The sequence below is a fragment of the Lacerta agilis genome, chromosome 13, assembly GCF_009819535.1.
Source record: "Lacerta agilis isolate rLacAgi1 chromosome 13, rLacAgi1.pri, whole genome shotgun sequence".
Classification (NCBI taxonomy): Eukaryota; Metazoa; Chordata; class Lepidosauria; order Squamata; family Lacertidae; genus Lacerta; species Lacerta agilis.
The window spans coordinates 49,454,099-49,472,108 of NC_046324.1; the positions used below are offsets into that span (position 1 = coordinate 49,454,099).

The following is an 18,010-nucleotide window of genomic DNA, read 5'->3' on the forward strand; positions in this document are numbered from 1 at the left end:
GTGTAGGTATGTTGATATGTATAGGATAATGGACATTACCATTAAAAAAACCACCCATAGTATGTCTACCAAGTGATTTTCCTACCATTTGGGTTGATACAAAAAATGCCAAAGAAAGTAGAAATTACAGGATCTCCAGAGAAAGCAATATATTCCTTTCATATTCAAGGGGGGGGGGGGAGCCACATACTAATTATCAAAGAATTCTTATTCTGTAGTTACTCTGCAGAAGATGACACAGACCTGACAATGTAGCTAATATACACAATGAAGCTTTTGTCACACAAAGACTTGCTTCCATAATAGAGACAGTGGGACTTACCATGAGACACAGATGGGAAGAAGCTATTTAGTGTGCTTTAAGGGAAAAAGAGGGAAGCAGAGAAAATACTGCTATTGTACAATCCACCCACACAGTGCTAAAGGCTCAAGGTCCCAGCCAGAAACTTGATGCACTGGGTACAAAAGTAGAGTGCCTCAAGTGCTTAGACAGAGCTCCTGTGGTCCTAGACCCTTTCCATTAGGCCGTTTGATTTGTTTGATTTAATATTTGAATCCCGCTTTTCCACCAACAAAAACGTTGAGCTCAAAGTGGCTCATAATAATCACAGTAGTATTAAAAAACAACAAATATTGCAATCACTATATCAAACACAATAGCATATAAGGAAAACTACAAATTCATCAAAACCATTACCGGTAATACAATTCAATAAAGCCAAACTAATTCATAGTATTGCCAGGATACTTCCCAATTTGGATTAGGAGGAGGTTCTGAGAGAGCAATGGACTGTCACCATAAACTTGATGCTGCTAATGAAAGTCAAACATTAACTTTGCACTTTGCCTCAATTCACCAGTCACAGTAAACCATAATTCATGGCTGCCATGATGTGCCTTCTGAGCTGTTTGTTTCCCTATCATTAGCACACACAAGTTCACAATCCCCAATTTAGCATTATATCTGAACAAGGGATTACAATTTGCTTCACTCCAAAAAGCCTCAACCAGTAAGCCAAGAACAAACCTTGGCTACAAACTGTAGTTTGTTGTGAGCCAAAAAACCCAGAATCCATGGATGAGACACAACACAAAGCCAGAGATTGCATTTGTCTCATCCTGCTGCTAGGGGAGAACAGCGAAACAGACCATAAAGCAGTGACCACAGTAAACTATTAACCTGTGCTTCAATTCTTATCTTTAGACCACTAGTTCTTAAAAGGGTGTGGCGCGCCACACTCTTGTGGCAGGAGAGGATGGCAAGTGTGGCAGGTAGATTCAATGACAGACAATATTATATTTTGAGAATGGTTCCTGTTCTTAAGTAGCTGCATAGTTTTATACTTTCTGGATGTCCCATGATCATATTATAAAGTAGTTGTGTTCTATGTTCTAAATCAAGCACTGTTAGGTGTTGTTTCTTTTTGTTTTCCAATGTATTTCTTATTAGAAAAATGGTGTGGTGTGAGCAAACTTTTATTCTGAAAGTGTGGCCCAGAAACTCTCTCACTATATATAAGGGTCTGGTGACTTCTATTTCAGTGTATCTGAAGAAGTGTGCATGCACACGAAAGCTCATACCAAGAACAAACTTAGCTGGTCTCTAAGGTGCTACTGGAAGGAATTTTTTTATTTTTGTTTTGACCAGAGAAAAAAGTTTGAGAACCACTGCTTTAGACAAACTTAAAACTTGCTCTGAGTCAGATCTACCATTCTACTGAGTATTTGCTACATAAAATTCTAGAAAGCCCTCTTAAACTAAAGATACTCTGTAGGCTACTACCACTGCTTTATGGCCAAATTATGCTCATGCTATATGATACAAATGAATCCATATCAATTGTCATGTTGGGTGGAGCTGAGAGTTGAAAATGGATGGTAGCAATAATACTCTAGCCCACTTTCACCATGAACTAGTAACAAAGTTCTGTTATACTGTGCAGGTATACAGTCCAGGGCAACTCTTAAAGCAATATTAGCTAAGGGTTAAAACTGCACTCACCTATCTCTCCTGAGTGACAGGCTCAATTTCTATTGTAATCTTCAATTGGATGTTGTATTTTAAGGGTAAATAGGAAATATTAGCTAGCTATAACAAAGCCAGGGCCAGAAGGTATCCTAAAAATTTGCATAAAAAAGTCACGCTGCAGTTCAGCTCACCTTAGTAACATTTTTTTTAAAGATTTCCTTAATTTCAAAGAAATCTTAAACAACATTAAATTAGATAAAGCTTCAGAAGAGAAAAACACCAATTTCTTTGCCAATTCATTTCTGGGTCCAATTCATGGTCTCATGTTAGTGTTTGAAGCCCTACTGGTTTTTTTTTTGTTATTGTTGTTGTTTAGTCATTTAGTCGTGTCCGACTCTTCGTGACCCCATGGACCAGAGCACACCAGGCAGTCCTGTCTTCCACTGCCTCCCGCAGTTTGGTCAGACATGTTGGTAGCTTTTTGCTATTACATTATGCATTTTGATGGTTTTACTTTTTTATAGTGTAAACTGCCCTGTGATCTTTGGATGAATGGTGGTATATATTGAACAAACAAACAACTCAAAGACTGCCTCCTTCCCTACATACCCCCTTAGGAGTTAAGATCAGCAGGGGGTGGAGGCTATTAATAATTTCCCTGCCCTCAGAAGCTTGGGGTGGTGGTGGCAATTCTCACAGAGGTGCATCTGGTAACTTCATTATACAGTTTTAGGCAAATGCTGAAGACACACCTCTTTACTCTGGTATTTGACACCCAAGATGTGTCTTTTCAAGATCCACTTTGTATTTTCAGGATCTACCCTATTTTTGTGATTGGTTCTTTGGAACTTTAAGTTTCTTAAACTCTTCTCAATGTTTCCCCCGCCCCCCCCCCAAATTGTTTTACATACCCTCACCTGGTGCTGCTATTCAAACCTTCTAGTATCAAAAGTAGCTTAAAAAATTGAACACATCTAAACATACATGTGAAAATTGGGTAGATATAAAGCTAATTATTTCTTAATTAACACTCAAAAAGCAATTATCAGATTTTAATAAGCTGCCTTTTAAATTTTAACATATATAAACATATGCTAAGAAACTAACAACAGTATTTGAGAGGATGCCGACAAAAGAACTAAGCTAGATTTTCTGCAGGAAGACTCACAACTCATATCTACATAACTTATTGTAATTTCACTTATTGCTGAATACAGATTATTACAATTTTGTTTCAAGCTGCTGACTATCACTATGTATACCAGGATCTATAGCACTTCTACTGATTGCTTCTCCAGGTTAAGAACCATCTTCTACCAAAATAACTTTTGAGTCATCATTCAAGAACTCAGATAATTGTGAAGAAATTTGCTCTTTGTTAAGCAAACCATTTGGCATACTCACCAGCTGATATTCACTTCGACGGCTAAATGCCTCCTTGATCCCAGCATCCTTCCACAGGCCAGTCAAGGCAGGTACATACAACTGGAACGTAGAAGGCTCAATGGGCACCCCAGCTTTATTTTCAAAGGCCATTAGAAACATTCCATGCTTCTCGTTCTCTGTATACTGCCAAGGGATCCCTAGTTTGTCCCGTGCATCGACTAGAACCCTGCAGCCCTAGAGGAACAGATAAATACACTTAGTGACCAAAGAAACAGAACAATTACATTCAAGGAAAGAAATATATAAAAGGAAGAATTATGTGATTTTTGACCAGTCACTTCAGTAAGTTTTTCTTCTTTACTAGTTAAATGCAACCCCCAATAAAATGTATTTGGATCACATAAAGTAATAGCATTCCAAGCAGTAAGAGATCACAACAAGTCCCCAAACCAATCTATTTCTCCTTGCAATAGATCAAGCCATGAAAATAGAAACCATGAGAAACACTAAGTCAACTGTATTTTGTATACGGAGGCAAAGCATCCTCATTTAGTATCCCCTAGAAACAATGCAATTCTTTCATACTGTGCAATTCCTCAAAATTGCTACTTTCATTATGGACCCTTAGTCAGAAAGCACAGTACTTATCACAGGTTTGAGTTGATATGATCAGTTAACATCAAAATTTGCTTTGTTGCCTTCTATCTATAGAAGACTTGCATTAAGCACATTTAACCCCAAATTTCAAACATCCATACCAGATTTCAAACTTCTAAAGAAGATTGAATAAGGGTGCTGATTAGATAGCTTTAAATATTTTCCTTTTATCCTGGCTTCACGGGTATTAATTTTCTCCCCAATTTCCTTGCTTTTGGAAAGCAGGGAGACAAAGGAAGCCCAACTATAGAATCCTCAGTTGCAACTTCTGTTCATTATGACTAATGACATTTTCTAAAATGTAGGCTTGTCTGCTGTAACCACACAAGGATTAAAACACTAAGCATTGCCCTACCCATATTTATTTTTTAAAATTTTACATTATGATACTTATTCAGAAGCTCTTTTACCCCACCCGCCAAGCATCAACCTCAGGATTCATTCCTACAGTTAAGGAGTACACCCAAGAACTTTAATGCTGAAGATCAAGGATAAGAAATAAGCTTCAGTGCAAGATTTAGCAGTAAAATTTACATTTAGCAATGTAGGAGAGCTGCAGCTTCTCCAGTATTCCAGCAAAAGGGCAGCTAATTAAAATTTTTCAACTATCCATTATCAGGTTGGACTCTTTCTAATGCAGTTTCTCTAATGTAAACACTGAGCCACCCTGAATGTCTATTACTTCATCTCCATACAATTTAATCCTTCAGATAAACTGTTCAAAGAGCATGCATTCAACACAAAGCACAGTACAATTATTAAAAGCCTTTAAAAAGGAAGCTATGAACTCAAGGAATGCAGTTAACATTCTTTTTCACTGAACTGCAACTAAGAGTTTTAAAAACCTGCTCCCATTCTCAAGTATTTGGTTTGCCATCAACAATGTTTACTGCTTTAGCTGGGGTTTTCCATTTAATAATAAATCAAAGGTGAAATGATACAGACAAAAAGCAAATTTAAATTGCGAGGTCATTTTAAGGAGTTAAACTCTATCCCAATGCCACCGCACTGAAGTTTCTATTATGGGTAAGATGCATTACCAGAATGAAAGAGATTTAAAAACAAATGTTAAAAGGCTAATCAAGCTACGAAACTCCCATTTTACTCTCCCAGAGCATTCTTTGCTACAACGTTAATGAACAGTACAAATGAATATCTGAAGATATTTTGCATTACGTACATTTGTATCCAGTTTGTAGAATAGTACAGTATGTAAAACAATAGAACAATTGCAAGAAAGCTATTAATATTGTAGCCATTTTGTGTTTGCTACAGCCTATTATCTTCCACTTGCCTCTTAAATTGGGTTGCAAATATGTATGCGTCATCCCTGCCCATACAAGCTAGCTCTGACCTTTCACCTGCTAAGGCTCCAGTGTTCTAAAGTTCTTTAAACTCATCTAGATGCAGTCTTGTTTCACTCCAGCAGCTTTCAAATGATTACCATTGCACAGCTGCAGCCCTTGCCTGAAAGATTTCCTACACGGGGGAATGAGATCATAATAGTTTCCTATCAGAACCATGGAACTGCACAATACTCTTTCTCTCCGGTGGTGCTCATTCTCATGGAGTGGCTGCTCTTTTTTTATTTCACCCCCAGGGGCATACCCAGGATCAAAACTGGGGGGGGGGGGCAGCCATGGTCGCTCAGGTTGTGACATTTCAGCACGAAAAAGGTGAATGAAACCAAATGAAAAGGTGAATGAAACCATAATTTTAAGAAAATTATATATATTTATAGCAGTGCTTTATTACGATAGTTATTACAATGATTTGCTTGGGAATTTTTTTTTAAATTCTAGTTACATGTCTTATGTTGTTGTTGTTCAGTCGTTCAGTCGTGCCCGACTCTTCGTGACCCCATGGACCAGAGCACGCCAGGCACGCCTATCCTTTACTGCCTCTCGCAGTTTGGCCAAACTCATGTTAGTAGCTTCGAGAACACCGTCCAACCATCTCATCCTCTGTCGTCCCCTTCTCCTTGTGCCCTCCATCTTTCCCAACATCAGGGTCTTTTCCAGGGAGTCTTCTCTTCTCATGAGGTGGCCAAAGTACTGGAGCCTCAACTTCAGGATCTGTCCTTCTAGTGAGCACTCAGGGCTGATTTCTTTGAGAATGGATAGGTTTGATCTTCTTGCAGTCCATGGGACTCTCAAGAGTCTCCTCCAACACCATAATTCAAAAGCATCAATTCTTCGGCGATCAGCCTTCTTGATGGTCCAGCTCTCACTTCCATACATTACTACTGGGAAAACCATAGCTTTAACTATATGGACCTTTGTCGGCAAGGTGATGTCTCTGCTTTTTAAGATGCTGTCTAGGTTTGTCATTGCTTTTCTCCCAAGAAGCAGGCGTCTTCTAATTTCGTGACTGCTGTCACCATCTGCAGTGATCATGGATCATGTCTTATACTAATATAATTTTTCTTGGGTTTGAAGAAAACCTGCCCCCTCTTGGGTACGCCCATGTTTACCCCTCTTCAAAATTATTTCCAATAAATGGTAAAGAGAAGTATAACTCCGAGGTAGTTATTTTCAGTTTACAACCAATAGGGAATAATGGTATTTTGACTTATTTAAGTACAATACTAGAAATAGTGGTTCTGAGAGTTACAATATTACTTTGGGGAATTAAAACCAGTGCGCATCAATCAGCAATTCCTAAATTCAAAGCTTTCCTGAGCAACCACTGCTAGTATTCTGGCAACTTGTTCACAACTTGCCTGCATAAATCCGTACTAGCAGATTTAAAAGTTTGATATAGTACTAGTGGGGAGTGCGTAGCGCTGTCTAGGTATTTATAGAAACAACAATAAAGCTTTTGTATTAAATTTTTTAAAAATGGAATCTGTGACTTTGGACCTGTTATGCCAAAAATTGGGGGAAGACAATCTAGTGTTATGTTTTGGTCTGCCATCTTGATTCAAAATCGCACCTGGCATCCAAACATCACTGAAGAGAAGACTGCTGCCTCCACCACAAAAACCCTAATGCTGTGTTTGGCAAAGATATCTCCTGAGGTGTCCAAATGTATAGAATATACAGACAGACAAACAAACAAACAAACAAACAAACCACTTTCACATAAACATAAGGACTGGACAGTGGCTAACGTTTCTCATTCTGCTGCCCATAACATTTGTAAGTCATCAGCATCTTTAAAAAGAATATTATTTATTTATTTTTCCCTTACTGTAAGTTTTCTTGGGGGGTCTTATAATAAGTTGTTCTTCTGTTGATGCATGTTTATGGTCATGTACCAAAAAGTGAATGACAAGCAAATCCAGTTTAAGGTGAATTCAAAGCCAGGAGATACTTGTTCATCATTTTTAAAAGTATTTCCTATACCAGGTACATCCAACAGGTAGATTGTGATCTACCAGTAGATCACTGGGTGTCTGTGGTAGATCACTGACTCCCCCCCAAGAAGCTCAACAACCTTGGCTCCCGTAAAAAAAGCTCAACACTTTTGTCCTGAACCTCCACAAAAGGTCTGGAGAGTGACAACACGAGAATGGGCCTTTTCTGTCATGGCTCCCCATTTTTGGAATGCTTGCCTGGTGCCCTTGTTGCTTTAGGCTCCAGGCAAACATCCCTTCTGTCTCAGGCATTTGGCTAATTAAACAGTCAATAGTCTTTTAAACTGGTGTGTGTGTGTGTGTGTTTGTTACTAAGTTGTGTTATGTATTTTTGTGTTTTTATATTGTAAACCATCCTGTGATCCTTGGATGAACAGCAGTATAAAAATTTAATAATAATAAATACAGTAAACTGTTATATGTGCACAGTGACCAATTTTAGTTAGAATTTCTGCTCACTTAACAGCAAACCACTTTCTCTGACTCTCATGCTTCAGATCCATTATGGGGATAAAAAATAGGGTAAAATTCCATAACTCAACCTGGCCTTTGGAATAGGCAGAAAAAAGAGCTAGTACAGTCATACCTCAAGTTGCATACGCTCCATGTTGTGTAGGTTCGACTTACGGACCTCCGCGACCCGGAAGTCCTCCCCGGAGCGCACGCAACGCACAGGTCTGCAAAAGCATTCTGCGCACTTCGCACATGCGCAGAAGTGCAAAAACGTGCGAACTTCTGGTTTTTTGGGGGGGCGTTCGTGTTAAGCACACCCGTGTTATGTAGCGCGATTGCGTGTGTAACACGGGGTACCACTGTAACTCGGTATTAAGAAGATATCTGCAAACTTTCTATTAAGATGTCTGCAAACTTGACATGAAGGCTGGCAACATTAATCCCGCCATGTGGGAGTCCATTGCAGACAACCACAGTGCCTGGAGACAGTCAGTCAGGTTGTGTATCCACAGCAATGACCAGTGGAGAAATGACCAATGGGAGGAGTGAAGAAATCCCATGGTGCATCTGCACCAATGAAACTGGATACCTTCATCTGCCCCAGCTGCAATAAAACATGTCTCATCTGTATTGGTCTCTATGGCCACAGCAGATATTGTAACTCTTCAATGGTTTGACTTTACTCCTGATAAGCACACTCTTCCATTATCTCTCAAGATAGATACCAACTGCAGGTATTATAGAAAAAACCCACCCAACTGCTTCTCTAAAAACATGCATTTTATTGGCATAATACTCTCATGGCATATTATTTCATGTGCTACTCTTGAGCTCCAAAGTCACCACCAACTTCAGCACTAAATATTAAATAGATAACATGGGTATTTTAAAAATACAGACATTTTAAAATATGCTAACAGTCTCTCCTAAACATTTGCATCACATTTGACAAGATTATGGGAAGAAGAGCCTAGAGATTTGGAACACTGGAGAATATAGTGTTTATATATTACAAACCTTATATTTAGTGCTGGGCAGCAACCTGGATGCATTAATACTGTTAATGAAAAGATTGTCATGTCGCAGCATCCAGGATGCATGCTCTACTATGATTTTTAGGAGGCCATTGGAAGTTCTTCACCTTATTGGCATGGGAGAAAAGTAACTAAAATGGTTCCATTTTGCTGCCTGAGGAAACCTGTCCAACACACTTCAAACATACGTCTTCTGGCCTTTATGAGTCTTGCAAACACAGAATCAAAGCAAAGAATCTTAAATATTTCCATATATTTCATCATTCAAATGCTGCTATTCCCCAGATGAGTAGTGTAAACATCAAGATTTGTATACCGAGTTAAAAGACTAAACACATGAACAAAATACAATGCCCCTTACTTAGCCTACAGGAACTTAATTCATCTACTTAACAACTCAATCTTTGTATTTGTAACTGCAGTTATGTCTGTAAACTATAATACGACTCTCTGTCTCCAAGTAAATCCAATGAAAGGGAGAAGGGATTTTGAGAGTTGTCTTAATGCAAACAAAAAAATGATGGTGGGACTCTGGGAGATGCAAACTGAGCTACTTATTGGGAGTGCCCCAAACATCCATGATAGGATTATAATCAATATTACATTGTATTACAACTGAATAGATCCAACACAGAATTTGTGCAATAGTTGTTAAAGTAGATTACAGTGTTCAGACTGAAATTGCAGGACTAGAAAAGACCTTATAAATGCCTTACTTTAAGAGAGAGAAAACACTGAATATTTAGCTTCCAAAACACATTAAACTTTCCCAGGTTAGAGTTACACTTCTTACACTCAAACACCTGGTAGCAGGGGTGGGAAACTTTTCTACAAACTTCAACATTGGGATACCTATTTGGACATTTATCAATCTGCAAGTATAGATTAAGATGGATGTATTGATGTTTGTTGTATTGGGAATGTGAGCTGTTTTTTCTTCTTTTGTGCCCCCACCTTTCTTTAATAAATTTGCAATTAAAAAATCAATTCTAGTTAACTAAGAGAGCTGTAACCTGCAAACAAAAACATCAACCACATTACCAGATTACTAGAAGACTGTACCTGCCAAGGTAGCATCTTTTTTAAAGAAAGGATGCAAGGAACAAGTCAGGATCTTACAGGTTTTCCAGCCTAACCTCTATCCCAGAACATCAGAGGAAAGCATTATTAAGCATCACCTCACAACCATCGCTCTACCAATTCTTTAAAAGCAAGAGTTCATCTGGAAGACATCAAGACCCATTGTGTATCTTCAAGGAGTGTTTTGTAACAATAGTTAACTCTTACAGTACTTACAGTACTATGAATGCTAAGAACTATGTTTTATACAAATGGCTATTTTACTATGAAGAAACAATTATTTACTACTAAATGGTGATTGTATTCATTAGTGTAAGGACTCTCAGTGGTTGCTCATGAGGAAACAGGCTGACTCCGAACTTCTACAAACTAAGTTCTTTATTGTGCAGATATTTACAGTGGAGTAACAGTAAAGACGTCCAGCTCATCCCTCCGCAGAGTCCGGGAATGTCCGTTTCCAGTTTTTAGTCCAACATAAGAGGCGCGGGATTCTGAACCCCCGCCTCCCCCTTCCACGTCCTTCCTCCCTATGAAAACGGGGCACGGGAAAAGGTCCCTGTCCCCCACTTCCTGCTTGGTGCTGAGGCTCTCCAACGCTGCCACAGCCCCTGCCCCGACTTCCTGCTTCCATCTCCCTCTCCCCACTGGAGGAACGGTCACTTCCTCCGCTCGAGGAAGACGACGAACTGTGCACCAGGGATGGTGGTTCCCTGTATTGCAAATGACCCGGGAACGCTACCTACCGAGGCGAGGGGGGTTTCCTGACAATTAGCATATGTCATAATGCATTTTGTGTTTTAATAGAATTAGAATAATAATAATAATAATAATAATAATAATGACTCGTGTTCCTTTCTTCAAAAGGAAATTTCCTCATGTTTTATGACAAACCACTTTGGAAATTACTGAAATTATTCAAAGCTAACCATTATGCAGGATAGGATGGTGGTGGTGAGGAAGCGGCTACAAAGGAAAATAGAGAAGGATGGTCTTGGGTATGCAGAAGTAGTTGAGGAATTCTTCAGATTGTGGCAATTCTCGTTGAAATTTATGGCTCTACAAGTTCAGGCATTTCATAAGAACAGTGCAGTCCTTACCAAGAACACTACACACGACGATAAACCCATAAGGAAATAAACCAGATTTCAGCTCCTAAGGTTACACACTGCCAGCTGACCACTAAAGCAACAGCAGCTGACCTTTGTTAGTCCAAAGGCTGCATTTGCTGATGACTTTGATCTAGCAAGTTAAATTAAAGTCAACTTTAAAACTGCACTGGAGAGTAAGGTCCATTGAACATAGAGGGATTTACTTCCAAGTAACCATTTATACAATAGTACTGCATGAGTCATGTGATTGTCTGATGTGCTAATTTAGGTGTTTTATACACTTTTTTATTCCAGGTGGATATACTGAACTAACAGAGTCTGTGTATTCCCAACACTAGCGCTTCTCATAAAAAACTGCCCTGAAGCTTAGCCTTGGTTAACAAGCAAAACCATCATTAACCAATGACTATTTACTTAAGCCAAAGCAAAACTGATGTTTGGGAAGCCTGCCCCATAAAATGCTAGGAAAAACTACAACTCTAAACCATTGCCTGCACTAAATGGAAAAGTAAATTTTGGATTAGGGGCTTACATTCAGCATTTTGTTAACTGTGTGTCTTCTCTGTAATAGAAAGATTTTTAAAAGACAGGATGATACCAGAAGAGTTTCAAAAACAAAATAATCTAAATGATATGCAAGTACTGCCATTGTTCGTACCAATTGGAAGTATTACCTTGGTGTATGAATGCATTTCTATAATCTGTATTTAACACCTAAGAAACAGGGTAGGTTTCAATAATTGGTAACTCATGATAAAAAATGATGTTCTAAAAGGGTAACATAAAAAATTGAATTTGATTTAATTTTTAAGCTTAGCTTAATAGGTTTCTCTTCTAAAAAGAAACCTAGTTTAATATGAACTTAAATGCAAATTTATAATTTCATGAAACTGAATTTATGATCCCTTCATGAAATGGTGCTTTTCTTTGAAGAGGAAGAATGAGGAAGAAAACATCTTCATCAGTCATTACAAGAGTACAAGTACAGTAGAGTACAGTACAGGAGTTCATATATTATGGTTTGATAAGGCGCATCAACTAGCAAGTCATTTTAAGCACTAGAATTCAGATGATGATATCTTATATCTCACCAGGATCATCCATTGAGTCCATGCAAATTATCTTGCATTTCTGTTTTGTGCCCAGTTACCTGAGCTCTGCGTTGTGTTCAATTCTGAAACTATATGTAGTATGGAAATTAATTTACCATAAAGTGGAATAACACCGTTTTGTTCCATATCCATCACCACACCCTTCTAAAACAAGTATTACCTTGGTGTGTGAATGCATTTCTATAATCTGTATTTAACACCTAAGACATGTTACAGCCCTATTTTATGCATATTTCCCTAGAAGGGAGTTCCAATTTGGTTGGTGGTACTGGTTGCCAAATAAGGATGCACAAGATTCTTGCTTAGAATTCTTTCATGTGCATACACCTTATGTACATAAGAATTTTGCTGACAGGTTACATAATGGTTCTATTTGGCTAAAAACTAATACAGTCTAATTGTTACAGTAACCAGACAAAACACATGCTTGTTAGGGAAGTGTGAATTTAGAAATGGGCAACTGGATTTAAAATGTTTTTTCCTCTTCTTAGTGATTTAAATCAATCCATCCACTCACTTTTAAGTTATGTTTTCTCTATATGGAAACACATTTCATCACTTTTCCTAACCTCAAGATTACAAACCCTCTTCTGTGCTGTCAAATGGAAGCACATATAAAATCTGTGAAAGCACTAAACAGCAATATTTTCTTTGACAATGACAGGTGGCCATTCAATTCAAAAAGTCTGCATTTTTTATAACAGAAACAGCAACTACCGGTATTTTCAAACCCTGAAGAGCATAATACAAACACCTATCTTCTTTACACAAAGAGTCATTAAAATATCACAATAACTAATTATGTAATTAATCTTAATGAGGTAAATGAAAATGAAATTCCCCTAGAAGGCCTAAATGCTACTGTACTGCTTGCTAGGTTCTCTTCTAGGGTTTAATGTTAGGGACAATATTGATGAATAGTTCAGTGAATGGGGATAAAAATGCAGAGTGTCAACAACAGAACCACATATGTTTTTTCTTTTCTTTTAAAAACAGCCATTAAAAAATAACATAAATGCTCAGTTACATGTTCACTTAGGACAGTGAACACTTCAAAATTCCATTAGTCAGCATATACTTGTATGTTTTAAGAGCAACTGAAAAATTACCACACTTACCACTTGAGCCAGTGGTCTTATAAAAAAATAACAATTCTGATGATAAAAATCAAATGAAACTACAGAACTCCAATGTTCATTGTCATAAGCACAGTCTTAAAAGGCAAACACTACATCACACTAAGTCAGAATACACAATTTTTGCTTTTATAATACCAATAAATAGCTCACAATCTGATAATGCTTTTGCACATGACTTCTATAACACAAATTGTCTTGTGGAACGATACTGTACTCCTCTCCACTTGCATATTACAAGCAGAAATTCAGTGCTACATCCACAGCTGCTCACATTTCTGTGCCTAAGTCACAAGCAGACAGTAATATAAGGTGATGTGAGAACAAGATCAAGATGTGCCTGTACCAAAGGGTACCATCTTCATTAACTCCAGGATGACAACTTCTCCCTCCTTGTCCTACTGATGGTTTTCTAAATCCACTCATTTAAAGCTACCCTTCAGTCCACTGGTTTCAGACACAATTTGTCCACAATATGATTATGAACACATTTTTCAGAGCAAATTTATATACTTATTTCCAAGTAGGGGCTTGTTTTTCTAGGGCTGTGTAACATTCAAGAACACTGTGAGCATTACCACAAACATACTAGTAATATTGTGGCAAAGAAGAAGAAAACCAACTTCTGTGACACCATAAAAACTAACATGTTTATTATTGTATTAGTTTGTAGAGAAGAACATCTGATAAAGGAGGATCTCGGCAATGAAAGCTCATGCTAACAAAAAATTGGTTGTGTACAGCAGCAGAGCTTTTTTAAACGAACCTAACAAATAATGCATCTCTTCAGAAGCATTATAGTTGTCAAAACCAGTAGCCTAGAGCCAGTGTGGTGTAGTGGTTAAGAGCGGTAGACTCGTTATCTGGGGAACCGGGTTCGCGTCTCCACTCCTCCACATGCAGCTGCTGGGTGACCTTGGGCTAGTCACACTTCTCTGAAGTCTCTCAGCCCCACTCACCCCACAGAGTGTTTGTTGTGGGGGAGGAAGGGAAAGGAGAATGTTAGCCGCTTTGAGACTCCTTCGGGTAGTGAAAAGCGGGATATCAAATCCAAACTCTTCTTCTTCCTCTTCTTCCTAGAACCTGCTTGCAATATTCAGGTTTATATTGTCTGTACAACAGAAAATGTGGATTCCTGGTATTTTTAAAGGAAAGTTTTTAAACCTGAAGGCTGGGGAGCAATATCTAAAAACAAGTCTGTGCAGTTGGCAGGGTGTGCATATCTTGCTCAGTTCCTTGTTCCTCCAACTCTACACCTCCTCTCTTTACTTACTAGTATATATTCTAAGACAGCAATATGTGCAAGATGGTTAGGTTTGAGTTGAATTGAATTTGTTCTGGGGTGGCCATTGGGGCCATACTGAGTCCACATACCATAGGTTCAACACCTGTGATTCTAGATGTCATTTTAATACATTGCAATTACCAAGGTCAGCTTCAGTGACCCTTCTAACCAGGTTTGCAAACAGTAATTTAGAGCATTGCACAATCAGCAAGAAGTCTGGTACATATACAATTCTAAGAACAGCTAAGCTCAAAAAGTAGAAGGGAGAGGGAGTTCTCGCATAAGAGGAGGGAGAAACAAGCATACTTTCCCATGGTTAAAAACTGGACTGGCACAGGTGTAACGTAACTCTGCCCAGATTAATAACTCCTTAGCTCACTTTAGCCACACGTGTGCATTTTCATTCAACTCTAAACAGAGATGGGCAATTTTCATCTATTTCATTTCAACACATACGGTACGTTAATGGTGACCTGTGGATTTTGATCCATGTCAATGACAAAGCAAAGAATTAGAAAGCTGCAAATATTCCACATTCTGTCACTCTTGGAAACATGGATGCTGGAAGAGGACACTGACTGTCACAACTCCTAAAATAGGCATGTCCAACAGGTAGATCATGATCTACCAGTAGATCACTGGATGTCTGTGGTAGATCACTGGTAGATCACTGGCTCCCCCAAAGAAGCTCAACAAGTTTGTCTCCCCTAAGAAAAGCTCAACATTTTTGCCCTGAACCCCTAAAAAACTGGGCTTTCCGGCTAAAATGTGGTATATATGAAAGAAAGGAGTGGAAAGTAATTGGAATTGGAATGAAGTTGAAAAGGGAAAATATAGGCGACTAAGGGAATACTTTAAAGCATAGGGTAGAGACAATAAAGAAGTGTAAAACCGCGAGAACTAATCAAGAGGAAGAATAAAACAGAGGAAGAAAGGGGGGAAGTGTAGGGGGAATGATGGGGGAGGGTTGGGTGTTGGGGGCATGTTTGCTGGGTGGTTTGTATTGTAAGAAGGTTGAGATTTATAAAGTTGAAGGTGAAGTTGTAAATGTAATGTGTAATGTAATGTAATGTATAAGATAAATTTGTGTAAAAACCAATAAAAATCATGACTCAAAAAAACAAAAAACTGGGCTTTCCTCCTCCCAGAAAATACCTCAACAACTTTGATCTGAACCCCCCAGAACAGGGAATATATCACTGCCAGTTTTTAACTCTGTGAGTAGATCACAGTCTCTTGTTAGTTGGCCACCCCTGCCATAGAGGTATGCCAAGGATTGTCATTATATAGCCATTTGCTGGAGATACTGGCTTTCAACATTTAAATAGTATGAATTTTGTGAGACCATCTCTATTGTCTGAGGTACAGTCTTCAGTTTGTTTTAAATTGTTTTATTGAATTTGAATATGTTTTGCTTACATGGTTGTAAGCCACACTGGAACTGTGTGATGAAAGGTGGGTAAACTCCTTCCTAGGGAGTCTATATACTTAGTGATGGCATAAGTTTCATCCCATCCTCCAATTCCAGAAACCTGAAACTGGGCTCTTCTCTCCTCCATGTCAGTCTTTGGAATTGAGACAGTAAGGTGACACCAAGGGGTAATGGAGGACACCACTACTCCTCACACCTGGTCATACCACAAAGGAAAATCATGTAATCTGCACCTCCCACATAATTCCATTTGAACAACAGACAATCAAAACATTGAAACACAGCCATAATCCAGGAGGTGTGGGACAGGACTATTCAGGATGCATAGGAGAAAGAGGGAAGAAATGAGAACAGGAACACAGAGAAGTTGGCTTCCAAATATTGGTCTTACAGGACTATTTCAAGAATGGTTTGCACAACACAGTAAGCTAAACTGTGGCTCACTGGGACCACACAAATACATGGTCTTCCAGAGACCTTGCAGTTTCTTTGCTCCTTCCCCAGTCCTTTTTTGTTCCTACTCTGAACTAAGTAATGGTTTGGTTTACTATGTTGTCCAAACTGGGACTTATGGTTATGCTCTCTTTCTCACTAACCATGATCTGCAGCCAACAATAAACCATGGCTAGCAATGAGTGAGCTTAACCATAAATCCTGGTTTGGATGACATGCTTAGCTCTGTGAGGGACAGGAGCTGGAGAGGAGTAAAGCAGCTGTGAGCTTCTCTCTGGGAATCCATACGTTTATGCAGTCCTGGTAAGGCATGGTTTGGCTTATCCTTTTGTGTCAACCAACCCAATGGATACAAAGTTGTATGAAGCATTGCAAGGGATGGACTAGATTATTCTTTGGGTCCCTTCTAACTCTACAATTCTATGATTCCAAGTGCAGTGGTACCAAGAATACTGTTCCAAGAATAATTCAAATAAATTATAGAAAAGAGGCTACTCAGGAAAAGCAATATAATGCCACCTAGCATAACACTGACAGCCCATCTCTTTGTACCCACACTGGTATCACCTCCCCTTACACAACTCCACCCGTCCCCTAGCTCTCCTACCTTACAGGATCATTGTAAAGATGAACTGGATGTATATGAAGCACATACATTGACTTGTGAGGGAAAGTAGCATAATAATCATTTTATTATTATGACTTGACAGGCTACCTTCCATATATTCATCCAGTTTATTTTATTAAATATACTTACAGCACAGCTTTCTAATTATTCAAACCATTCAAAGCAACACACAATTCCACCACCAGTTGCCTGCTTCTCATCTCCTACCTTACAATGTTATACACTGTAACTGAGGAAATACAAAACATACTACTTTCCCTCAGCATCAATGCACACTAAACAGAATGCATAACAGCTTCACCACACTCATTCCACCCATCGCCTGGCTCCACCTCACAGGGCCGTAGTCGGGTTTATACAATTGTATGAGAAGTGCTGGCACTATTTCCCCCCAGCCATCTGCTTCAGTATGCCTTGCACTCCCATTTTATTTCAACCTACTTATTCAGGGCATTCTGTACACCACTCAAAACAGCATTCCTAAGTCAATGCAAACCTTTGAACCTCCAGATGTTGCTGGACTGCAACTCTTATCATCCACACCTATTGGCCATGCCAGCATTAGAAAAGCCTTGCTGAAAATTTAATCTTCATCATCACCAGTCCAGCATCCTCTTCTTCCAGTGGCAAACCAGATGCCCCAAGGGCAAACATGCAGGCAGAACCTGAGCACAAGAGCCCACTCCCCTCCTGTGTTTTCCAGAAACTGATATTCATAAGCTCTGCTCCCTCAAGGACTGTGCAGCCAAAATCATGGCCAGGAGCCACTGACAGCCCATGGATTTGTCTAATCCACTTTTAAAGCCAGGCAAATTGGTGGCCATCTCTGGCTGAGTTCTGTAGGCTGACTATGTGTTGCATGAAGAATTTGACCTGACTCTCCCAACGTCCGGCAGTGTAACAACCAGGACGTAGGAG

General features: G+C 39.0%; 1 protein-coding gene across 1 annotated transcript in view; it reads right to left on the reverse strand.

Moving 5' to 3' along the window:
- Nucleotides 1-18,010, reverse strand: part of GNA12 (G protein subunit alpha 12) — a 33,406-nt gene that overhangs the window by 14,664 nt on the left and 732 nt on the right. Inside the window, exon 2 of the mRNA XM_033166847.1 lies at nt 3,374-3,589. Within this exon, the coding sequence (XP_033022738.1) occupies nt 3,374-3,589 (216 nt within the window). The remainder of the gene's footprint in view (nt 1-3,373; nt 3,590-18,010) is intronic.